This window comes from Sebastes umbrosus, chromosome 11, assembly GCF_015220745.1.
Source record: "Sebastes umbrosus isolate fSebUmb1 chromosome 11, fSebUmb1.pri, whole genome shotgun sequence".
Classification (NCBI taxonomy): Eukaryota; Metazoa; Chordata; class Actinopteri; order Perciformes; family Sebastidae; genus Sebastes; species Sebastes umbrosus.
In genome coordinates this window covers 20,154,401-20,180,748 of record NC_051279.1, presented here as the reverse complement: position 1 = coordinate 20,180,748, position 26,348 = coordinate 20,154,401, and the positions used below count along the sequence as shown (strand labels likewise).

The window sequence follows — 26,348 nt, the reverse complement described above, 5'->3', positions numbered from 1 at the left end:
ATTACCTACTTACGGTATATATGGCTCAGGTTTGTATTAGGGATGCACCGATCCAACTTTTTCAGTCCCGATATACCGATAGCAATACCTGGGATTTGGGTATCGGCCAATACGCAGTACCGATCTGATACCAGTGTTTAATTAAAAAACTGCATGCCTCACTGTGTGGAAGTGACTGGATCAGGCTTGACTTAAAGATTGCTTTCCTAACTTTGTAAAACAAAATGAAACAAATAAATACATACATAAAATTTTACTAAATTGTATTAAAATAATAAAATCGTACACGTGCAACTTGGTAAAAAAAATCTTAACAATTAACATGAGTTGCAGTTCAATTGTAAACCATTTTAATGCAACAACAAATTGTTCGAAACCTAACAATTCCAGTATATAATGTATATAGCATACAAAAATAGAATTTAATTGAATAGATCGGCCATATTGTCACCGATACCCGATTCAGCAATTTGAGTCAGTATCAGCCCAATATCCGATCATGTTTCGGTGCATCTCTAGTTTGTATCATTGTTAATCTTTGCAAGGTATTTACATTTTATTTCTGTATTTTAATAGAACTCCGTTTGTAATGAAACCCCAAAATAAAGATAATCTTAGACCAGAGAGACTGTGGGCATTTTCACCATTAAATCTACTGTCAAATGGCAAACAGATACAAGAAACAAAAAGGCCACCACATTTAATACAGTATTTTGTTTTTGGAGAGGTTGAAGGCAGAAAACCAATTTTAGGAGTAGACAACCAAAGAGTTTAAGTTTGCCTAGCCTACATGTCTTTAAACTGTAGGAGGAAACCCAAACAGACACATGAAGAACATGCAATCTCCACACAGAAAGGCCCCAGGCGTCTGCTTGATTCAAACCAGGACCAACTTCCTACAGTGCTAACCACTGATCTGCCACACTGCCCTGTATGGCAACTATTTTGTCATCTACAAAGTGGAACCAGCTTTTTGCGTTTTCTAGAAAAAGCAAAAATTCTCTCTCTCTCTCTCTCTATATATATATATATATATATATATATATATATATATTCTAAATGTTCGAAGCTTCCCTATGTGTTGTTTACAGTTATAAGTTGATTTTTAGCACTTTTAATAACCACCGAACTGCTCTCAAATCTAGGATTGTCAATACATTTGCTTGCTGATGTACAATATTACACAAAGTATTTACTGTTTTTGTTTGTGGCAGTAGTATTTACTTATTAAAAAGTTTCTTGATTCCTCATATTGAGTACATAAATCTGGATTTCAACATAGCTCAAATTTGTGCAGCTTTTTATGACAAGCTTTTTTTCTGTTAGCTTCCTCCAAATTACACAGAAACACAAAGAAAGAGAGACCCAGAAATAGATTTTCGAGTTGACTTTACTCCTTAATTGAATGCATCAACTCAAATTTCTTATGAAAGTAACATCCTCGGGTTGTGAAAAGAATATTCAATTAGAACATATTTTCGAATGCATGTACAATAATTTGCAAAACTAACTTGCAACTTGCAAAACTAGCAACATGAAAAAAATGCAACCCATGATAAATACAGGGAAATGTTAAACTGAAAATTACAAAATTATCTATAATACATGAAGTCATAGAAAATACCATTCGATTAAAATGACCAGTTTATCTTACATTTTATCAACAAAACTGACTAAACGCTATTTCAAAATAAATGTCAAACATAAAAGGTGATCATGTTTGATAAAAAAAATGTCAGCCTTTATCCTAGACTTTTCATAAACATTTTATCCCATCATGCATCGCCTGTATTCCTCACACAGAATGTTAAACAGCTTTACACAATTTTGTCATAGATTTACAAACACTGTCAAGAAACTATGTTGCTAATTTACTGTATACAAATCCCGTATTCGAACAAAAAATATATACAATGTAAATAGAAACGCAGGAGAAGATGCTCCATCATAGTGACATGAGCCAAGATCATTGTTAGTATGTAACAAGGGCCAAAAATACAAATTGGATCTAAATTGTGATAACAAGTGGAGGTAAAGAGTCAGATGTAAGGCATGAAAGGGATTTCAAGTTACTTTAGCTAGATATTCAAAGGGAAGATAAGGTAGATGGTATTCAACAACTGTTACTGAGAGGACCCAGCATGAGTCTGTTGATGTTCCTCCAGTAGGTGAGGGAAAGCGAACGCTTTGTCACACTCTGTGCATTCATATACAACTTGGCCAACATGACTTTCTTGGTGCTGCTTCAGATGAGACCACTGGCTGAACGACTTGTAGCACATATCACAGCGGAACTTTCCAACTTCTTTTTCAGCGTGTAATCTCATATGCGATGACAGCTCTCGTGCTGTATTAAATTCGGCGTTGCACTGGGTACATTTGATCTTGCTTTCGGCTGATTGAGCCGCGTTTTTTTGACGATGCCTTCGCTCGTGCTCTTTGAGGTACCGCCTCTTGGCAAACCTATTTCCACATTGCTGGCATTCGAATGGCTTCTCATTTCGATGTTGTTTGTTTTGATGCTCCAAAAGGCCACTTTTTGAGGAGAACTGCATTGAGCAAATGGGGCAATTGAACAAGTCCTCTCCGGTGACGTCGATCTCCTCGTCCTCTCCTGCTGCTTGATAAGAAGCTGGAGGGGATGTCTTGGCTGATGGATTTGAGTGTTCGGCTTTCGCTGTTGATTGTTGTTGATGGGAACAGTGGTGTTGGCGGAAAACGTCGCTTCCCAAAAAGCTCTGGCCGCACTCTGTGCATTCAAATTCAGTAGCTGATTTCACAAGATGGCACTCGTGTTCTTCTAGCTTACTTCTAGAGGGGAATGTCATTTTACAAGTTTTGCATTCAAAGGTACTGTCAGAATGCGTGGGAAAATGACAAATCAACCCAGTGGCACTGGCAAAACACCGATTGCAAACTGGACATATGAAACCACGTGTACCGTCAGTGGTATATTTAACTTCTGCCGCAGTATCATCATGGTTCTTCAGATGGCTGAGGAAGCGCTGAGAGGTGGAAAAACTATTGCTGCATTGATTGCATGGATATTCAATATTAGACAAAGATAGTTGATGAGTGGCCGTGTGCTTTTTCAGGTGAGATGCATGCAGAAAATGTTTATCGCAGTCTGAACAGGAGTATGGTCGCTCTTTGGCTGCCATGCAGCCATGCTCCGAGAGCTGCTCTGGGTCTACGAAACGCTCCCCACAAACACCGCAACGATATTTAAGTTCTTTGGGAGATACTGATGAGCTTTCAGAGAGGGTAGCAGGCTTCTCATGTTCTTCTTTTGAAATCAAAGGCGGGGGGAGGTCACCTGACTTAGAGTGGCTTTTCCGATGATCAGCTCTACTACTCTTGGAGAGAAACACACGATTGCATATGTCACAGGGGAAGTTCTCTTCGCGATGGGTAGACATGTGCTCTGCCAACTGCAAGGGTCCTGTGAAACTGAAATCACACTTGGAACAACGGAACGGACGGCTCTTTCCATGAGTATGCTTGTGTTTACGCAGTGCAAAGAGTGAGACAAAACCAATGCCGCATGCCTGACACTGAAATTCAGACTTGTGCATTCGTTGATGCTGCTGCAACTGGGATGCATGGAAAAAGCATCTACCACATTCTGCACATTCGTGTGGTTTTTCACCCAGGTGACAACGCTGATGGTCCTCGAGGCTTTCCGATGTTGGGAATGTCTTGCCACATACGTGGCATGGGAAGTACGGCGCGGAGTCCGAGTCGCTGTCCTCACTGCCGGCATTTTCATCCTCATCGCTTTCACCAGTTGTACTGACTTGACTGCTGGATTGCTGTTCAGCGCTGCTTTTCTCCTGTATAGTTTTGCCAACATTCTTCTGTTCTTTTTTATGCCATCTTCTATAATGTCTTGCTAGTGACTTTTTGACTGAATAGGCCTTGTTACAGAAACGACAAGTAAACACATCATCTGGATGTTCTTCTTTGTAATGATTACATAAAGATGGTCTTGTCCAAAACCTTTGATTACACAGTTTGCAAGTAAAAGGCCTATTTGGGTCATGACATGTTCTGTGGATTTCGAGATCAGATATGGTATCAATAAGCTTGGAGCAGTCAGGGCAAGGGTATTTCTTATCAGTTACATGTATCTTCATGTGTCTTGTAAGATTTCCTGCACTAGCGAACACCTGCCCACACTTTAGACATGCATTGCGCTTTTTCGCTTGTTCTTGTCTTCCATGGTCTTCAAGGTGACTAATGAGCAATAAGCCATCTGTGAAGCTCTTATCACATTCTGAACATTGGTACTGCACAGCTTTTTTCTCTTTACTTGAGCTGCTCTGCACCTGATTTCCTTCTGAATTTTCTGGGGATTCATCCATCAAGTCATCTTTGCAGGAGAAGTTGGTCTGCAAAACCCCAGTGCCAGTTGATTCGGAGGCTTCTTTGAATACCAGAACAGAGTCATTAAGCACAAAATCAATCTCTGCTTTCAGAGGGACCTCCAACTGTTCTGCTTGGCTTTTCTGTGAAATGCGTCTGCATTTCCTGCTGTGATTACGGAGAAGACTTTTATTCCAGAAGCCCTTCTTGCATGTCTTACAACTATAAGGATGCTCCATTGTGTGTATACGCAGATGACCAGTTAGTCCAGCTTTATTTGTAAAGGACATATTGCACTCTGGGCAGGGAAATGGATTGGGGACCTCACTGTCAAGAGCTGTATCTAATTTACAGATTAAATTTGCACCATCACTAAGCTGTTTGTCACAACTGTCATCCAAAGGCTCTTTTTTGATGTTTGGTATATTTGACAGATGGTGCTGTAGGGGAGCAGTGGACATTGGGGGAACTTTTGTTTCCAGCTTGTGTGCATTTAAAAAATGCTCTTGAAGCTGTGAAAATAGCAAGAAACGGGAACTACAATATGCACAAGAAAAGCCTTTTGGTGGGCTTTTAGAGGCTGACTGTTGGCTTTGGCAAACTGTGGACTCTGATGATCTTGGTGTTGAAATGCATCTTTTTTTGGTGCACTTTGCGGCATGACGCAGCACATAATCCTTCCTTATAAATTTCAGACCACAATCATCACAGGCATATGGCCGCTCTCCTGTGTGCAGGCGGGTGTGCACGTTCAGTTGCCAGGTGTTCTGGAAAGCACGGGGGCAAAAGCTACATGTGTATTTGTACTTTTTGTTTAAATAAGGCTGGATTCGCTGTATAATAGTACTTCTCACCCCTTTAAGCGAGTTTGTCACATGTTCTGTTGGTTGATTAGTTTCCAGTGATGGAGAAGCATTTGGTTCTCTGAAGAGCTTTCTGCACTTAACCATCCTCCTATGCTTTTTCATTGATTTTTCATGAGCGAATGACGAGCCACAGCGTGTGCAATTGAATAATTTTGCAATATGGAACATAGTGTTATGACGGGAAAGTTTGGACTGAGTTGAAAAGCTCCTTGAACAGACTTTGCACTCCAATGTCTCCTGCTTTTCAGTAGGATCCATACCAATCTTATTTTGCCAACCCGTGCCAACATAATCTAAACTGATTTTGGGTATGCAGACTTGCAATCGCGTTTTTTTCCCTTTACAGCGACCCTGGTGTACTTTCAGGTGATCATACCTTGAAAAGCAGCTGTCACAGGCTTTACAGCGATAAGGATTCACTTCGTTATGTGTCAAAATGTGACGCCGCAGGCTTCGTGACTTCATGAAAGTTTTGGTGCAGAATTTGCACTTGAGCTGTGCTTCACCTTCTGCTCGGGGCTTTTGTGCTCCCTCTCTGAGAGAAGGCATCTTTGATGATTGAGTTGCAGAAGCATCTTTGACTTTTGACTGCCCCTCTTCGTTAACACCATCACAGAAAGCTTCGTGCTGCAAACACATCGTCTGACTTCCATAACAGTGTCCACAGTACATACATGCATAGGGTTGCACACCAGTGTGTGAAACAATATGTCTCAGGAGTATCGATCTGTACCTGAACCTCTTTCTACAGTGAGGGCATTTAAAGTGAAGCATCTCGGTTGCTTTTGACTTTACAGGCATTGTACGAACATCTTGTCTTGTCTGTGAAGTGCTTTTACAGACATCGCCATTAGGAGATGATAACTCAGTGTTGAGCACTGTACTCCCTGTGCAGTTCTTCTTCTGATGATGATTTAATTTTGTAGATCCAAAGTACTGCCCACATCTTGAGCATAGAAGCAGAGTGTTTGCCTTGTGGCCATGGTGATGATTTTTCAGGCGGATCTTCTTACTAAACGTCCGTGGACAATAGGAACACTGATGTGACCCCTTTGCCTTAGTGTCGGACTCCGTTGTGACAGGGTGTCTGCTTTGAGCAGGTAAACACTTCTCACTGTGAAGTTTAAGGTACAAGTAGCGGTAAAACTGTCTTCCACAGTTGGTGCAGGACAAAGGTTTGTCTCCAGTATGTTTGACCATGTGGCGCAGCAAATAGCGGCGATTATTGAAATTATGTTTGCAAAATGGACACTGGTTTGACGAGGACCCAGATATATGTGTAAGACAATGTTTTCTTAGTACTTGGGCATCATTAAATACCTCTTTGCATAAGGAACACTGTAGCTTCTTTGGTCCACTCTGCTCTTTCACAGATTCCAAGGACGGCTGTGGTTTTAATGGTGGTATCTCTTCAGGCTGACTTGCGTCTTGTGACTTGGTCTTGTTTTCTCTTTTTTTGTGGGCGTCTAGATGCCTAAGGAGATGTGCAGGATACTGGAACTGCAGGGGACAGTCTGGGCATCGAAGCATTCCCCTTTTAAGATGTGTGCTTCTGTGCTGGATCAGTTCTCCAATGGTTGGAAGAATCTTTCTGCAGACAGTGCACTGTATCCTCCTCTGGTGAACGCTTCTATGGCCAATCAGATAGGCACGTTTCTTGAATCTTTTTCCACAGTCCAGACAGCGGTACGGTTTTTCACCTCGGTGATTGCGCACATGTTTCTTCAGTGACTGTGGCGTGTTGAAACATCTTCCACAAAAGTTACAGCTCAGGGCAAGACTGCCATTTGCTTCAGTTGGTTCTGAGTTATGCTTGCTGTCTTTAGTCTTTGTACTACTTGAAGTTGCTGGTTTAGACAAGGTAGAGAAAACTGAATTCCTGTACTTGAACATTTTGCCAGTGAGTTTAAACAGCTCATGTTTTTTCATATGTCTGTACTTTCCAGAAGCATGTCCAAAAACTGCTGGACAAAGATTGCATTTGTAAAGTGGTACGAACTTGAGGGCTGTTAAAGCTTGGGGTGTTTGTTTTTTCTGTTCATCTTTCTTTGTCTGTGTTTTCTGCTCAGTTTCCTTTGTTTGTTTCTGTTTAACATGTCCCTTTGCATTTGCCCCCTCTTTTGCAAGCCGATTAACACATTCTCTGAGGCAAAATGCTTTGATATGTCTAAATCGGTTGCCTGGTAAAGTGAACTTGACATTGCACAAGGGACACCGATATTTACCAGAAACTTTGTCCTTGCCACCACACACTGAATTTCTGACACAGTCACGCAAATGGCGAGCCCTGTTGTAGGAGTACTTGAAAAGCCGTGGACAGATAGGACATTTATATTTTGTGGTTGTCTCATTCTCCATTTTTGGGGTTTTCTCACCACCGTGTTTTGTGGTTGATTTGTGGCTCTTTCCCTTGTGTGTGTTGTAGAAGTGCTTTTTAGCCTTGGTTTCAGTTGAGAAGCTTTTACCACATATATTACACGGATGAGTTTTAACGATGTCAACAAGCTTTACGTAACATTGGGGCAGATTTGGATATGGTTTGTTCCATACAAGGTCCTTTTGTGGTGGTGCTTTTGTTTCTTTGATAACGGCATCAGGATTTGTAAGTGGACGTTTTGTTTGCTTACATCTACCAGGTACACTCTTGTGTCTTCGCAAACTACTAGACTGTGCAAAATACAATCCACATCCATTACATTTATAGGGTGTTTGGCCAGTGTGAGTACGTACATGCGTGATATATTGAGTTAGTCTTGCAAATATGAGTCCACACCTAGGGCACCTGCGGCCGCGGTGATATTTTCTTTTCTTCCTTGGGCTGGAATCAGAAGAGAGCCGAGGGCTATCTTTGGTTACACAACACACATGTGTTTCTGCTTTTTCAGTCCCCATCTGGTAGAGATTACAAGTCTTGCAAAACTGGAAATTGTGCACTGAATGGCAACGATGGTGGTGTTCAATAAGATGATCAACATTGTGGGTTGTGTGTTGGCAATCTGTGCAATGATAAGAGTTAGTTGTTCCATTTATTGACTCTGAGGTCTTCAATACTACAACAGGCTGCAAACGTTTTCTCATTTGTGTAGATGATTTGAGCTGAGGTGCTTGTCCTTCTGAATAGTTCATACTGTTACTCTCAGGTCTGGCCAAAGAAGTGTCAAGTTTTGTTTCATCAGCATCACATGAAGAATCTTCTCTTGACAGAGGTTCACCATAGAGCACGCCAAGCATGGACGGCTTCTCTGCAGATGTGTCCAACTCTTCAGACGACTCTCTTGCATTTTTAGCATCATCTCTATTAAGAATTCCAGGATCGAGGGCCACTGGACTTTGATGGAGGGGCTGTTGCTGATCTGGAGAAGAGGTTTCATTTGTATTCTCTGCTGGACTTGTCCATTCCTTTTCAAGACAGGGATTTACGTCGGTGCTCGAGGTGCTTGACTGTGAACCCAATTCTAAACCATTAGAAACACTTTGCTCCTTATTGACACCAGTCACAGCCGGATCTCTACAATCTGGCTCTGTAGAGGAGGTTGTGGCTTTCTTCACTGGTAGACTTGTCCATTCCTTTTTTAGACAGGAATTTACATCTGTGCTTGAGCTGTTTGGCTGCAAGTAGGATTCGACATGGCTAGCATCACCTTGCTCGTTCTTGTCACTAGTATCAATAGGAGGACTGTCACTAGTGACACCAGGACCATTACAATTTGGATCTGGAGAAGAAGTGGTATTTGTCTTCTCTGCTGCACTTGTACATTCTTTTTCTATACAGGGATTTACGTCTGTGCTGGAGCTATTTGGCTGTAAGCAGGATTCTGAATGACTTGCAAAATTTAACTGATTCTTGTCATTGGCATTGCTCAAATGACCATCACTCATCACAGCAGGGCTCTGACAACTATTGTCCTGAGCGACACTTTCGCAAGACTGGTGCTCAGATGACCGCAAACAGGATTCAACATCATTACTGTTACTTTTTGAGGTACTTGTGCATTCCCCAAGCTCATCAGTGGCATCCTTAGAATCAGACACTTTGATACCCGGTGGAACCGAAGATTGAGAGGTATATGACTGAATTTCTTTCTCCTGACAGTTGGTTTCCACATTTTCCTCTTGACCATCAGTGGAGTTGGGATTTGTGGATGTCTGCTCATCAAAAGTCTCTTTTTCTAATGAACTTGATTCTCTTCTTTCCCGTTTTAGGACTTCACTTTTGTCCTGCTTGTCCTCTGTCATATTTCTATTTTGACCATCTGGGGAGTTGGGATTATCATTTCCTTGGTCGACTGATTCCTTAACTTCCTTTCGTAGGACTTTTTCACCTGAGTGATCTTGCTCATTGTCCAATGTAGTCATGATATTTTGAGCAGTTGCAGCAGTCCGCTCATCCTCATTGCCATCCGGGCACTCTATTCCATCAGCAGTTACGTTTTCATGGCCACTCATTGAGATGTTTGAATTTTTTCCTTGAGTGAGATCTCTCTCTGCATCCTCCTTTTGTTTCTGATCTAGACAGCCATCATCATCATTTCTATCCTCTACAGTCTCGCTTCCTGTAGTAGTCACCCTGTAAGAAGTAGTAGAGGTATGATTGTGTCCCGTGTGAGATTTCACATTCTTTCCTCGACTTTTCGTCTTGTTTTGTGCACATTCAACTGTGTTTTCTACTGCCATCACATTTGATGTACTTGGCAAAATTTCATTAGCCTTTAACATATTAGGGCACAGACTCTCAGTCGGAACCATCATATTTCCAGTATCAGTAAAAAGCCATTCTGATGAGCTGGGTTTTGTAGCAACATCAGTTTTAGGTTTTGGAACTGAATTACTTGCCATGAATTTACAAGAGGGCCTTGTTTCCCCCACATCTGCATCAGAGCAGCTACTGACATCCGAGTAGTCCTCAAGAAATGATGTAGCTAGCATTCCACAGTCTTGCTTAAGTTCTTGTAAATCTGTTGGAAAAGATGAAGGAAAAGATTCTGATGTTGATAATCCATCTGTGGCAAAATCTGAGATATCATTATTTCCACATCTTGGCAAGTAATCTTTTTCCATTTGTTCTCCATCAGCTTGCCATGGCGTTTCGTTGCAGTATCTTTGATAAAGACAGTCTGAACTGGGATTTTCCAAACTGGGATTTGAGTAATAGTTCGTGTTGAGGTTTGAGTTTGTTGCAGGGGCTTCGTGAGAAGCCACTGTGCTGGGGAAGTCATGTCCAATGAAGTTCTCTATATGCTCCGACTCTGATGTCCTCCTCAAAGTGCTTGGATCTGATGATAGCGGTGGAAGGTTATGGAAGTATGAATCCCACCCATGAGCCATTCTCTGCAAGGATTGGAAGCTAGGGCTTGTTTTGCCCAATCCTGAAAACACAAAGAAGCATAAAATTACAAAAGAAAAACTACAACCATTATCATATTAAAAAAATTACACAATAGGCCTACTTGAAAAGAAAATTCTGACCTTTTCTTGGACACACAAGGATTAGGAATATCCAGGATGATGTGGGTTACATCTGAATGGAAATCTGGAAAAATATATATTCATTAATATCATTATTATGAACATTTTACAAGCCACTAAAAAAAAAAAATCTCATTTACAATTGCTAGGTAGATTTACAATTTACTGTTCAATCTGTGTAGAGTGTGGATGTTGAGATGTGACTAGACATAAATTCCCTACGTAAATTCCTTTTACAGAGTTTTAACTTATAGTAGTGGAGGGGTTTGTTTGTCCCTGTGAATCTCGCAACTATGTGGTTAGGTGCAACCGTTCCTGGTAGGGTCCACCAGGACAAAATTGGTCTCAGACAAAGGGTTCTACCATGAGTGATCAAGAACCTGACAACCGGTGATCCCCTTTCATAGCAGGGTCAGGGTGGGGTGGTCAAAACAACATGGGGTCGCTGCCATGTGGGCTCACTACCCCAAAAAGACAGGGCAAGGGTGCATTACTAGCAAGGGAGTGGGCTAAGGCAGAACATACACATTAATGACGCATAGCTACGGGAACTAACTTTTGATGCGTGAAATATAAGAGAAGAAGCCGGAGTTTGTGCAAAAGGTGGTGCAATACCAACTAGAAAAAGGTTTGCTCAGCTCGACGCACAGTGTTTGACTATGGCTGAAAAAATTGGTTGCTGAGGTAAATTATCATCCAATATACCAAACATTTCCTTGTTCCAGCTTGTCAAAAGTGAGGATTTGATGCTTTTTTCCTGTTTTGTATAATTTTTGGACTGTTAGTTGGACAAAAAAAAGCAATTTGGAGGTGATTTGAGCCACATATGGCCACATTCTTTTAGCAGTGTGTACGCAAATGTGTCCTAGGCCACAACAAGGACCACCTACTGAACTGACATCCCTCTTAGATCTGCGGGGTCTTACTGCGCTCCTTGTGACACAAGCGCTTGTCTGCCTCGCGACATGGAAATGGCTTCTGTGTAATACTGTATCCTGTCGGTACAACTGTATTTCTCTTTATAGTCTATAGCAACATATTAAAATATATCTTATTTACAGACAATCAGACGAGGCATGAAGTGTATTAGTGCCTGCTGTTGTGTTTCTCATGTCACAGAAACCACTGAGAGAGAATCTGGTGTTTTGGATGTTATCTTAATGTCGTGATGTGTCAGTGTTTTTGTTCCGGTGCTCAGCACAAATCTGACACCTGAAAAGCAAGGTGCTGCTTTTGCCAATCACATTCATGGAAGCACACATTTGTGTTAGATTACTTTTTCTGTATTTCTACTGTTTACAGCGTGATCAACACGATGAAAGTTAAGTAAGAAAGTATAAAGTCCCAGGAAATACAAAGGAAATTTCATACTAAAAACCACTTACTTAGGCTAGCTCACATTAGTATTGTCAGGGGCAATGATAACAATGAGTTGAAAATATCTAAACCTATCAGTTGGAGTCTCAACGATATAGGCAATGCTTTTTAATAGCTTATGTCAGTTTACACACTGTTCATATAATATTCTTTGTTTATCTGGCTTTTTTTTTTCTTGGATGGAGATGCTGTTCCTTCTTTCAAAGATCTGCTTCATTAAACCTTTGCAATCAATTTAACAAAAGTTTTCAGGACTAGTTAAAGCAATAGAAGTAACAATTCTGCATTTCAGGTGTTAATTTAATGGAATGGAATCCTTAAGATATTTCACATGTATGAAATTTCCTTTCAAACAAGCATTTCTCAATGACAAAAAAGAGAACACACTCACAAACTTAATATTAAAAACGTTTTGTACCTAGTGTTAGACGTCTGCTGGCGTCTAAATCTTGAAAGACATCAATCCTGGCTGCCTGTAAAAGGGAAAGAAATGCAATTATTATTATTACCATTATCACTTGTTTTGCATTTTGTTTGTGCAAGATAAAAAAATGGCATCAGTGGCTATTGCTCCTGACAAGAGAAATCAAGGCTTGTGTCCGTGAAATGGGTAAGGCTGTTCTAACTTACACAGGCTTTATCCTCTACTGGACTTTATGGGTAATACTCTCCTCCAATCACAAGCACACGTTTGCCCATTGAGATTTGCATAAACGTGGCCGGCCAATCAGGAATTGTCCTCCTCCGCTACTGAGCCTACAGCTCTGTCCCCCAATTCTGTCTCCGTACCCTTCATACAGAACAGCGAGGCGGAACAATGGTGCAACAGTCCCACATTGAACAGGAAGTGTGAAATGGGCTAGTGTTTGTTCAGTGTGAAAAAGCAAAGACGGCATAATGGCGGATCTTCTTTACGGCAGTATTGCGAAATCTCTGTGTGAAAGGGGCTCCTATGAGTGCTCTGAGGTAACAGGCATGTACCTGCGCACCAAGCCATCTGTCATAGCTTCAAGTACTGGCAGACTCCTTCACCACACAAGCCTAAGCTTGCAAATTTGGCAACAGAGCTTGTTTGTGAAATGCATTCTTAGTATGACCAAATGCCATTTTATCTTAAAATACAAGCATACCCTTAACTAGTATTCAAACCATCCGTGTTTTAATGTCAAGTCTATGAAACATTCCTAGCCCTAGCTTGATATATTTTCCTTATTTTATTCTTTTCTTTCTATCAGACCAACAACATCACCTGCTTGCCGGACACAGGATCTCCACACATGTACATTCACAAGGGGCCTTTCATTTTTAAAATACTGCAAGAACTCAGTAGTTGAACAAAAGGTGTTAACTTTGCGAAAAGCAACCAGCAGATCATAGGCAATGTTCAGACCTGGTATTAACATAAGTGGACAGCTCTAAGTACAGCTGTGAATCTAATCAAGATGCATTGAGGACGCATTGGGGGGCTGTGGCTCAGAGGTAGAGCGGGTCGCCCTCAATCGGAAGGTTTGATTCCCAGCTCCTCAAATTACATGTTGAAGTATCCTTGAGGAAGATACCTAACCCCAAATTGCTTCCTGATGGGCAGGTTGACACCAGTGTGCGTGTGAATGGGTGAATGCTGACATGTAGTGTAAAGCATTGTGAGTGGTCGGAAGACTAGACAGGCACTATATACACACGTAGGCAAAATTGTTGGTACCCTTCCGTTAAAGAAAGAAAAACCCACAATGGTCACTGAAATAACTTGAAACTGACAAAAGTAATAATAAATAAAAATTCACTGAAAATGAACTAATGAAAATCAGCTATTGTTTTTGAATTGTGGTTCAACAGAATCATTTTAAAAAACAAACTAATGAAACTGGCCTGGACAAAAATGATGGTACCCCTAGAAAAGATTGAAAATAATTTGACCATAGGGACATATTAAACTAAGGTGTGTCCTGTAAATAGCATCACAGGTGTCTTCAAACTTTTAATCAGTCAGTCTGCCTATTTAAAGGGTCAAAAGAAGTAACTGTGCCGTTTGGTATCATGGTGTGTACCACACTGAACATGGACCACAGAAAGCTAAGGAGAGAGTTGTCTCGGGAGGTTAGAAGGACAATTATAGACAAGCATGTTAAAGGTAAAGGCTATAAGACCATCTCCAAGCAGCTTGATGTTTCTGTGACTACAGTTGCACATATTATTCAGAAGTTTAAGGTCCATGGGACTGTAGCCAACCTCCCTGGACGTGGCCGCAAGAGGAAAATTGATGACAAATCGAAGAGACGGATAATACGAATGGTAACCAAAGAGCCTAGAACAACTCCCAAAGAGATTAGAGGTGAACTCCAAGGTCAAGGTACATCAGTGTCAGATTGCACCATCCGTCGCTGTTTGAGCCAAAGTAGACTTAATGGAAGACAACCGAGGAGGACGCAAATCATAAAAAAGCGAGACTGGAATTTGCCAAAATGCATATTGACATGCCACAAAGCTTCTGGGAAAATGTCTTTGGACAGATGAGACAAAACTGGAGCTTTTTGGCAAGTCACATCAGCTCTATGTTCGCAGACGCAAAAATGAAGCATACAAAGAAAAGAACACTGTACCTAATGTGAAACATGGAGGAGGCTAGGTTATGTTATGGGGCTGCTTTGCTGCATCTGACACAGGGTGTCTTGAATCTGTGCAGGGTACAATGAAATCTGAACACAATCAAGGCATTCTGGAGCGAAATGTGCTGCCCAGTGTCAGAAAGCTTGGTTTCAGTTGCAGGTAATGGGTCCTCCAACAGGATAATGACCCAAAACACACAGCTAAAAACACCCAAGAATGGCTAAGAACAAAATATTGGACTATTCTGAAGTGGTCTTCTATGAACCCTGATCTAAATCCTATTGAACATCTGTGGAAGGAGCTGAAACATGCATTCGGAGAAAGCACCCTTCAAACCTGAGACAGCTAGAGCAGTTTGCTCACGAGGAGTGGGCCAAAATACCTGTCGACAGGTACAGAAGTCTCATTGAGAGTTACAGAAATCACTCGATTGAAGTGATTGCCTCGAAAGGTTGTACAACTAAATATTAAGTTAAGGGTACCATCATTTTTGTCCAGGCCAGTTTCATTAGTTTGTTTTTTAAAATGATTCTGTTGAACCACAATTTAAAAACAATAGCTGATTTTCATTAGTTCATTTTCAGTGAATTTTTATTTATTATTACTTTTGTCAGTTTCAAGTTATTTCGGTGACCATTGTGGGTTTTTCTTTCTTTAACGGAAGGGTTCCAACAATTTTGCCTACGTGTGTAAGTGTAAGTCCATTTACCACTGAGATGTGATTGCTAAGACCACATTCAGAGGTGGTCTGGGCCACAAATGGCCACATCCTTTTAGCAGTGTGTACGCGAATGTGTCCTGGGCCACATTGAAGGACCGCCGACTCAACTGACGTACCGCTTGGATTTGCAGAATCTCACTGCGCTCCTCATGTGAATAAACAGGCAGACCCGAGAGATTGTCTCTGCATCGCTGCATGAAAACGGCGTCTCTGCACAATTAGTGTATCCCGTCACTACAACTGTATTTCCTTTATAGGCTATTGCAACTAGGCACGGGGAGTACATTATTATCATACTGCCGATGATGTGTTGGTGTTTTTGTTCCGGTGCCCTGCACAGAGCTGACACCAGCCCACTAGCTGTCATCCCCGGCTCTGAAGCTCTGTACCCTGCTGTTGCCTGACAAAGGTAGCGGTGTCTGTGGCACTGCACGACGGCAATCCGATCACAAGTGAGTCACTCAATGTGGAGACACATTCTAATGCCAGGTGTGAACAGACGTACTTGGAGCTGGCCACTTGTGATCGGATCACCCAAGATGCATGTTAATGCCAGGTCTGAACAGGGCCATATATAACCGATCTTTTATTTTTTTAAATGGAGCTGAAAGAGACAAATTTGAATTTAAATGAAATCGTAAATGGAGTTGGGTGGAGTATATTTTAAGAGACAGAAGAGGTGGTAGTAATTTACATTCAAGTGTCCTTCATAAAATTACCATTGCTTCCAGCTACAATGCCTCATCAACACTTCTAGTCTTAACATGTGATCAAGCTAACACAGATGTGGATCCTCTGAAAACATCAATGAAACAGCCACAGAGAAACGATGGTAGTACTGACAAAACAACTAATCCTACAGGCAAATCAGTGTGAAGGTCATCTAAAATTCCTAGGAGGCCTTTCTCAGAGCGGGCATTTTGACTTGCTAAATGGTGGAGTGACAGGCATGTAAACTGGCTACATTTCTTTTAGGTTCCAGTGCTAGTGTTTTGTGCATGCTGGGTCTGTGGAAGAGCTTACTGGCACAATACATTGGAGCAGAGATATCTTTGCATTCATCTCCCACCACCTCCTTTTCCTTTTCTGACCCCTATACTGGACAACCACATCCATCACCACACCAGTGCACCTGTTAACTGCAGATATGCTCACAAAACAACCACAACTCCAACAGATCCAAGTCTTTCTTTCCAGTAATGTTAAACAGTATGTTGTACGACATGTACAGACAACACATTTAAAGACTTATTTTTAGGTTCATACTTGTATTTCTGGTTTCTACTAGAACATGTTTACATGCTTTAATGTTCAAAAAACACTTTACTTTTCTCATACCGGCTGTGCTGCAGCACCTCTTTTCACCCTCTGCCTGAGCACTTGGTGCGGATTTTGGGCTTTGTAACTTTGCAGACCTTTTACATGCACAAAAGAAAACTATATAACACACTAAAGGAAAAGGGAAAAAGCACGAAAGCCTAATAGGTCCCTTTAAAATGGAAATAAACGGTTTATGTAAAGGCCCTGACATACCAAGCAGACAGTTGGCCAGTTTGGGGGCAGACTACCACGACCTGCTGGTATAGAGTTATTTCATCTCATGCAGGAGCACAACGTATGTGGTAGGCGGCTGTTGGCTGTAGTCTTTGCGGTGTGTTTGAGCGCAACTTTTTGTCCCAAGACACAGGTGACGTGACCTTCATCGCCGCTAGTTCCCTGATGTCAGTTTGGTGTGTCTGGGCCTTAACAATGCAATGCATGTAATAACGGGCATTAGACGACGTTGTGGTCGTCAATCATCAATTAACTGCTCTACAATGATGAAAGGCATGCTGGAAGAGACATCGTGCTCACATGTGCAAGGTACAAAATGTCTTTGTAAGAACAGATATGCGCACTGTGTTGGTTTGTTTCCAGCACACTGCACAGTAACTTATGGGTGTCAGCTATCAGCAGAAGAATAGGGCAAACGAGCTACCTCCGTAAAGAAATCAAGCGCAAGTATGCCACAAAACCATCAAGCAAGATGTTCTATGCAGTCAGGTAAGGTAATCCAAGCTTAAACAGCATTTAGAAACACCCCTCCAGCTCACACCACTCCAACAAATGCACTGAAACCACTGGAGATTTTTCAAGAAGACAGCATTTTCATGAAAAAAAAGAGCAGGCACTCTGTGCAGCTTATCAATCTACCCCTCCTTAAACATCTCACACTATTGCCTTATTGTGCATGCAGAGCTCTTGACATAGTCCTGACCTGGATCAGTCCGCTGCTGATTAATTGAAAACCATTTGTCTGATAATATATCATACAGTGGGAGGTACACAACATGTCTAATGACAAACAATTTCCCACAGCTTGCATAAAGGCAAATGACTATTACGCACTGAAGAAGCATAAATCCACGGGGAATTGTGCCGTTTGTGCAGGAAGGTGACATTTTAGGAGCACATTATCTCCAGTGGGGCACTGTCCTCCACTTCAACTGCATACATAGCAGGGCTCGCACATGCAAGGGCAAATAAACATTTTCATTGGTTGCACTAGTGCACCTGGACCCCCTACTTGTGGCACCCTTCTGACCCAAAGTATTGGGTGGAGATGGCCTCATCTGACTTAAAAAAATAACATTTATCTGCACCTTTATTTAAGTTTATAATCATTTACATAATGTTTTAAGATAGTACCAATGTGTATGAGAACTGACGAAAAAGGTAATGCTTAAAATGTATTATTGTGGCCAGGCCTGGAATTTCATTTTTTGTAGGGACTATGTTGTAATTTTTTGAGGGCATAAAGGCCATCAAATAAAACAATGATTTCAAGTCCATGCAAATAATGAATTTAACTTGAGGGTTAAAGATGGATTTTATTTCTAATAAATTATATACTACTATCAGTGATTAAATTAAGAAATAAAACTATTTATTTCATAAAATAATTTATTGGTATTTACAAATTACCAATATTTCTAAGTTGTTTATTGGTGTTATTTCCTACTTTTTTGTGCTATAGCCTACAAACAAAGTAAATACCAAGGGATCCCTCTTCTGTTGCTCTTCATGAAGTTTCTTCCATTTTTTCCCTACCTGTACAGATTGTAAAGCCCCCTGAGACAAATTATATGAAATGTGATTAGTGATATTGGGTTATACAAATAAAATGTACTTGACTTGAATACCATTAAAAGCCTAGTTATCAACGACATGGATCAAAGATTTGTGGTGGTGTTTTAGTTATTAAAAAATAAATTCATCCTCAATCATTTCTATTATATCTACATTTCACCTAGAGTGTCAGTCAGCAGGAGGAGAACGCTTGCATTTCTTCTCCTGCTTGAAAGACTGCAGGGTAGAAGGAGAAGGATTTGGGTGCATCCCCTCAACCAGCAAAGGACACTCGGATACCATCAAAAATAGTCTAGGTGCATTTTTTCAGCAAAGCAGAGCTGAAAGCTGCAACTGAAACGCACTGCGTCACCTCTGGTGGAATCACAAGCATTGTCTAGAGTTGCCGCCATCAGCTCCGGCGGCCGTGTAGCAGCCAGAACACGCCGCAGCTGCGCCCGGTATCAAACTATTGTCGTTATAGCCCGGTTTTCCAGCAGTTAATACCGGGCTTGAAATCAAACCCACCACTGATTAGGTGTGTAATGTTTCACTTGATGTTGCCAAATCTCAACAAAAGACACTGGTGTCTAAAAAACGTATTGACAGAAAAGAGCCAGAAAAGAAAACGGCAAAATTAGCTGGGGCAGTGGGAGCGGGGTATTAAGTTCACTGTGGCCAATGGGCATACGATTTTACAGAAGGGCATCAAGGCCAGACAGAGGTGCTACGACGGTCATGGCCGCCAGTGAAATTCCCGTCCTGCTTGCGGTGTTAAAAGGCGTGGTGAAAAATTGTGCACCTAAATTATGGACTGGTGCAAAAGTTAGGCAACAGCCCTGCAAAGGTTTCAATACTATGGATTCATGCTTGGATTCAGTAGGAATGATGTGGAATCAGTGTGTTGGAATAACAACTGATGGCACAACCTGCATGACTGGACAACAAACTGAGGCTGTGAAGAATATTCTGGGAAACGGAAACAAAACTATTGCTTTTTGCACAGAGAATCCTTAATAGCCAAGGACATGGTGCCAGTGCAACATGAAACTCTTAAAGATGTTGTCAAAGTGGTGAGCCCAGAGGACAGAACATGTGTGAAGACCCCGACAGTTTTTGGTACCGCAGCCTACAAAAGGTCTGAATCAGACAAATGAAGTGGGTATCTTCCAAAATTCCCCTGTTTTTCCACAGACAATGTTTCCTTGTTGAGCTGCAGTAGAAGGATAGATTACAAGGAGGGAATTTTGTACTAAAGATACACAAGGTGGCACAGGTCAAAACACCTTGTTTTTCATAGAGGCACACACACCTGCAATGTTTTTTTCAATTGATTTTCACTTAACTTGCACAACTCAATTCAAGCACAACACTGTAAAACATGCATCTTAACTTGTCTTAGCGATGTTGTGTAGTTGAAGTGACAGTTGAAAAAACAGAGGAGCTGATCGGGCTTCAGCACACGACACAACAGCTGACTGGGCAAGGTGAGTACTGGTTGCCATGGTGGCAGAGCTTCCTGCTTTCAGTTAAAAGTGGCACCAACATCATACAATTTACGCATCTCCCTCCCACTTATTGAGTGCTTTGCACCTGCTGCAATAGTGACTGGACTGCTTGGAGTGGCAGAGGCAGTCACTAAAAGGGTGCCTTTGACACCTGGCAGGGGTGTGTAACAGTCAAAAGCAAACACAAGGATCCAGAAGAACCATGTAAGACAATAGAATATCTATAGGATGATGTATATATATATATATGAAGCATCTAATAAGATGAGTTCCCAAGAAGAATGCTTCATTTTGATCTGAGAATTTACGGCATTTTTATATGAGCAACTACGTCTACATGGTGTGCCACACACAAGGACAGAAAAGCATTAAAAGATACTGTCTTGCAGAAAACGAGCCCTCGCCAATCTCCTGGGTAGACACAGAAGAGTACCACCTTCTCTGTGCCCTTGCTCGTTGCAGTTGAACTGTGACATGCTATTTTCCCTCAGTATCAGCTCTGGTTTCGACTGCTAGGATTGAAGCAAGTCAGTTAGTGCACACTGTGTCCTGGCCTTTTTATTTATATATATATATAAATATAAAACTGCTACTCAACTGCTAACTAACTCCACCTCCGTTGTTATAATGCTACTGGGGTACGGGTACTGCTTGGGGACGGTATTTACAGGAGGGGATGGCGAAATCAAACTGCTGCAAAGCAATTAATACAGCATATAAACGTCATACAGCTTTTTGCACTATTGTTCAACAGAATGGACTCTAACAAAAGAAAACACTGCACACACCCAGATGAGAAATGCCAACCACCGTCGCCACTTGAACCAGCAGTAATAGCTGATATAATCGCCGTCAGGGGAAGGTTACACAGCGACATGCACATGTGACATGTGTTGCGTTTATCAAACTGCAGTGACTAACAAAGCCTTTAAACTGATGCACCCATGTGATAGCAGCACAGGCACCTTGTTTCTGCGGGAGACACAAATGCTAAATGGGCTACAACTTCCTTGGTGGCAACAATAATAAATAAGGACAACATAACTAATGTTACCTAGCCCAACATCAGCCAAAGCCAGGCAAATCAGACCACACATGGATTACCTACTAAATGGCGAGTATTGCAATAAATACCAAATATGGGCAGGTGCAAAATCCACATAGTATAACACATAATGTAGTGTATGTCACTTCTGATTATGATTTAACTTACTTGTTATGTTTGATAGAGATATGTTTGTATATTTTCTTCTAACAAAGTGGGCCAACATCGCCCGTTACAGGTGAGCTTTGCATTCACTAATTTTCATTCCTCTTTTTTAATGGCTTTTTTTTAAAAATCACTCTGGAAAGCTGAAACATGGTAAAAAAAAAAAAAAAAAAACAATTTCTGAGCAAAATTAGCATCAATCCACTATTGCACCTGCCAGTAAAATTTAATAATTTTTCATTTAAAAAGATATTAATGTTTAGTTTTGATCGACAGAGAGGTACTAATTTAACTATATGTTTATTATTGAGGTTGTAGTTTGCAGTGCTGTTGAACTGGACTGCATTTAGGTATTTCTAATATTTTTTCCACCCCAGTTACAAACATGAGGGGTCAAGAATATTAGACACACACAGAAATATAATGCAGTTCAGTGCAACACCACAACTAACTACAACCTCAGTAATGTAGACATTTGGGCTGTCCCCAATATCATTTTTTGGGCTTCGAAGCTTCGGTGAGTAATACTCAAAGGTATTCAAAGCTCAGCTTTGCGGCACAGCAAAGCAAGCTGACATGTTCTTCTGTCTGTCTGTCTCCATTTCCACCATTTCAGTGCCCGGGACAGTGCTCTACACACAACAAACAGTGACATCCGTCTGAAAATTACTAATAATAATGAATGTTGAATAATGAATAATGTTATGGGATTATTCCTTATTTTGTGGGTTATTTGGGGATTTATACATTATTCTTATTATATACTCATATGTAAACAAAAAAACTAAGCATTTGAATACTGATTTTTAGGTTGAATACCATGGCAAAGGTCGAAGCTTCGAAGCATTCAGGTCAGCTGTAGTAGACATACAGTTGAATTAACAGCTATCTGAAAGTTTGAACAAAAACTGTCCATTATAAGCTTAGGAAAGGTAGAATATGTGGTAGAGCTGTGCATTAGATTGTATAGGTGTACCTAATAAAGTGACCAGGGAGTGTGTATGGTTTGACAACAAGTTTCTCTTGCTGAGGGATCATGGGATATGTTGTTAAAATGATCCTCAAATTTCACAAGGAATTGCAGTTTGTTTCTCTCAATTTATGGACGGATAAACCCTTGCTTTCATTTTACAGACAGATTGAGAAACACTATATGACAACAATGATGAGGGTAGTGGATCGGAGACTATCCAAAAGAGGGGGGACTTAAGCAGCTTTCCAACATGTTGTCCCTCTCTACCAGCAAGGCACCCAGGGATGCAGACCTCTGTCATAGATGGATATACTGGGTTAAATGTTTTTTCCCACGCAACTATGACTTTGCCAGAGGATTAGGGACTAGTATCAGAGATATATCATCCAAGATAATAAAACAGTTTACGTAAAAAATATCTATTTGGAGCAAGATTAAAGGACAATTGACTTGAGGGTGACAACTTTGTTGTTGTTTAAAGCAATTAAAAGACACAAGCAAGGGACTTAAATGATTACCAGCAGGTGTACAAAAACATTTTCTTGCAAAACATATGTTTTATCCTCTGCGATAATTTGGACATAGATGAGCATTTTTTAATAGTAAACGACCATGTATGACCAACCTGGATATACTGGGTTAAATGGTTTTCCCATGCATCTATGACTTTGCCAGAGGATTATAGGGAATAGTGAATTGATATCAGAGATATATCATCCAAGATAATGCAACTGTTTATGTAAAAAAATCTATTTGGAGCAAGATTATAGGACAATTTACTTGAGGGTGACAACTTTGTCGTTGTTTAAAGCAATTAAAAGTCACAAGCAAGGGACTTAAATTATTACAAAACCTGTTTTTGTAAAACATATGTTTTATTCTCTGTGATAACTTGGACATAGATGAGCATTTTTAATAGTAAACGACCATGTATGACCAACCTGGATATACTGGGTTAAATGGTTTTCCCATGCAACTATGACTTTGCCAGAGGATTAGGGACTAGTGGATTGATATCAGAGATATATCATCCAAGATAATGGAACTGTTTATGTAAAAAAAAAAAATTTGGAGCAAGATTATACGACAATTTACTTGAGGGTGTCAACTTTGTTGTCGTTTAAAGAAATTAAAAGTCACAACCAAGGGACTTAAATGATTAAAACCTTTTCTTGTAAAACATATGTTATATTCTCTGTGATAATGTGTGCACATAGATGAGCATTTTGTAAAAGTAAACGACCATGAATGACCAACATGGATATACTGGGTTAAATGGTTTTCCCACGCAACTATGACTTTGCCAGAGGGTTATAGGGAATAGTGAATTGATAGAGATATATCATCCAAGATAATGCAACTGTTTATGTAAAAAAAATTATTTGGAGCAAGATTATAGGACAATTTACTTGAGGGTGTCAACTTTGTTGTCGTTTAAAGAAATTAAAAGTCACAACCAAGGGACTTAAATGATTAAAACCTTTTCTTGTAAAACATATGTTATATTCTCTGTGATAATGTGTGCACATAGATGAGCATTTTGTAAAAGTAAACGACCATGAATGACCAACATGGATATACTAGGTTAAATGGTTTGCCCATGCAACTATGATTTTGCCAGAGGATTATAGGGACTAGTGAATTAATATATCATCCAAGATAATGCAACTGTTTATGTAAAAATCTATTTGGAGCAAGATTATAGGACAATTTACTTGAGGGTGTCAACTTTGTTGTCGTTTAAGGAAATTAAAAGTCACAAGCAAGGGACTTAAATGATTACAAAACCTGTTCTTGTAAAGCATATGTTTTATTCTCTGTGATAATTTGCACATAGATGAGCATTTTTAACAGTAAACGACCATATATGACCAACCTGGACAGCTCTGTGCTGCTGCTCCTGTCTTTATTGTGATATTGTTATAAGATGCTGTGCTTTTAGCCAGCCTGGACATCATCAAAGTTAATGCAACTGTTAATGTAAAAATCTATTTGGAGCAAGATTATAGGACAGTTTGCAGAGGCTACAAATTACTTGAGGGTGACAACTTTGTTGTTGATTAAAGCAATTAAAAGTCACAAGCAAGGGACTTAAATAATTACCAGCAGGTGTACAAAAACCTTTTCTTGTAAAACATGTTTTATTCTCTGTGATAACTTGGCATAGATGAGCATGTTTTAACAGTAAACCACCATGTATGACTGAGCTGGACAGCTCTGTGCTGCTGCTCCTGTCTTTATTGTGATATTGATATAAGATGCTGTGTGCTTTTAGCCAGCCTGGATGGAGGTTCAGCTAACCCACACAAAGGGAAAGCTGCAATCAGCTCAACAGAAACATAAACATCCTCAGCAGCGATCAGGTTTGTGTCTATATAGCCACGTGTTAGATCCATTTAACCCTGACGCTGGTTGATGTTCTGGCTGAAGCTAGTTAGCAAGCTACCTTCAGCTACTAGCTCAATGCTATCTAGCACTGATATGACCAAACAGCTAAGCCTCCTCTGCAGCTGGTCTCCTCTTACCAGATCAGTGTTGCTCCTGCGTGCTTCACCTCCGACTCCTTTTGTGGCTTATCAGCTACATGCTCTGCGTTTTAAATCACTTCCAAATGTCCGCTTTCTTTGTCAACACACGGAGACTGTCCTCCTTGAAGACTGCTCTGGTATTTCCTGGAGAAACACCGTCAGGAGATGTCTCTTCTTCTTCTTCCAGGACTGTGAGTCAATGAGAAAACAACCCCTCACGACGGTTGCTACACGGCTGCGTGTTGTGCCCTGTTGGTAACAGCAGCGTTAGAGATCCAAGTCCGCCTCCATTATCTTTATTTGCGCATTTTTTTCAGACACAATGTGCCCGGAATTGTGCGTACGTTATACAACGGTCTGGTTGCGACCAATAACAAGGTGCGGGGACTCCGAGAAACCCGCCTCCTGCTCGTTGTATGGCTGCGGCAGCCAGAGAGCCTGACGGGGCGGCAGCACGACTCCTTCCGGGCGACCAGCACCGCGGTTACCTCCTTCTTCTCCTTCTCCTTCCTCCTGCTGCTGCTGCTCCCCCCTACTCACTACCAGGCACTACGTGGGCTGACACTACACTGATGAATGAAGTCCTCAGAGGGGCTCCAGTGCTCCCCTGTGCAGTTTCAGTACCACTCTGTTTATGTTGCATGTGTATGACTACTGGGGGTGGGCTCTCAATCAGTACGTGCCTCCTACTTGCCTTACTGGACTTTAAAGGGTTAAGTTGCCATACCACCATTTTGTGTGCAAAGACACGCTGCAAAATGGCGCCACCTCGTTTTGGTCTATTACAAAACCCCCTTTGGCTGAGGGGGCACACAAGAACCACTTCCCATGGAGGGAAAAAAAAACACATTGTTCTGGAGAAGAAGAAAAAAAACCCCAAACCTATATTTTTGACATAAAGGGTGAACAGGATCCTCTGATATTCTGTGACCAGACGATTACTTTCTTATAGTGCATTTTGCTTTTACCTCGGAATGTGCAGATCACTGGGGAATTGATCCTAGGTCACTGAATTTACAACAAAATGATGCAAATTAATATGAAACAGCTTTCTGACCAAGTCAGACAATATTAGCGTATACCTCTCAACCTATCTGGTCCTAACTGCCTTGTGGGATTTAGGAGCCCAACTACGTGGGCTGATACTACACTGATGAATGAAGTCCTCAGAGGGGCTCCAGTGCTCCCCTGTGCAGTTTCAGTACCACTCTGTTTATGTTACATGTGTATGACTACTAGGGGTGTAAGTACGTGCCTCCTACTTGCCTTGCTGGACTTTAAAGGGTTAAGTTGCCATACCACCATTTTGTGTGCAAAGACACGCTGCAGAATGGCGCCACCTCGTTTTGGTCTATTACAAAACCCCCTTTGGCTGAGGGGGCACACAAGAACCACTTCCCATGGAGGGAAAAAAAAACACATTGTTCTGGAGAAGAAGAAAAAAACTATATTTTCACATAATGGGTGAACAGGATCCTCTGAATATGTCTGATATTCTGTGACCAGATGATTACTTTCTTATAGTGCATTTTGCTTTTACCTCGGAATGTGCAGATCACGGGTAGTTGATCCTAGGTCACTGAATTTATAACAAAATTATGCAAATTAATACGGAACAG

At 41.0% G+C, this 26,348-nt stretch overlaps 1 protein-coding gene across 1 annotated transcript; it reads right to left on the bottom strand.

The window, feature by feature from the left end:
• Positions 1 to 1,372: 1,372 nt before the first annotated feature.
• Positions 1,373 to 25,285, bottom strand: znf1035 (zinc finger protein 1035). The gene is made up of 4 exons (XM_037785724.1): positions 24,727 to 25,285; positions 12,493 to 12,547; positions 10,698 to 10,761; positions 1,373 to 10,597 (listed from the first exon to the last, which is right to left on the bottom strand). Exon 4 carries the CDS (start codon positions 10,554 to 10,556, stop codon positions 2,124 to 2,126), a length of 8,433 nt encoding a protein of 2,810 aa, XP_037641652.1. The 5' UTR covers positions 10,557 to 10,597; positions 10,698 to 10,761; positions 12,493 to 12,547; positions 24,727 to 25,285; the 3' UTR covers positions 1,373 to 2,123.
• Between the last annotated feature and the right edge of the window lie 1,063 nt (positions 25,286 to 26,348).

Bases quoted from the DNA above. Each gene is read 5' to 3' on its own strand.
- znf1035 (XM_037785724.1), bottom strand. From the start codon at position 10,556: ATGGCTCATGGGTGGGATTCATACTTCCATAACCTTCCACCGCTATCA.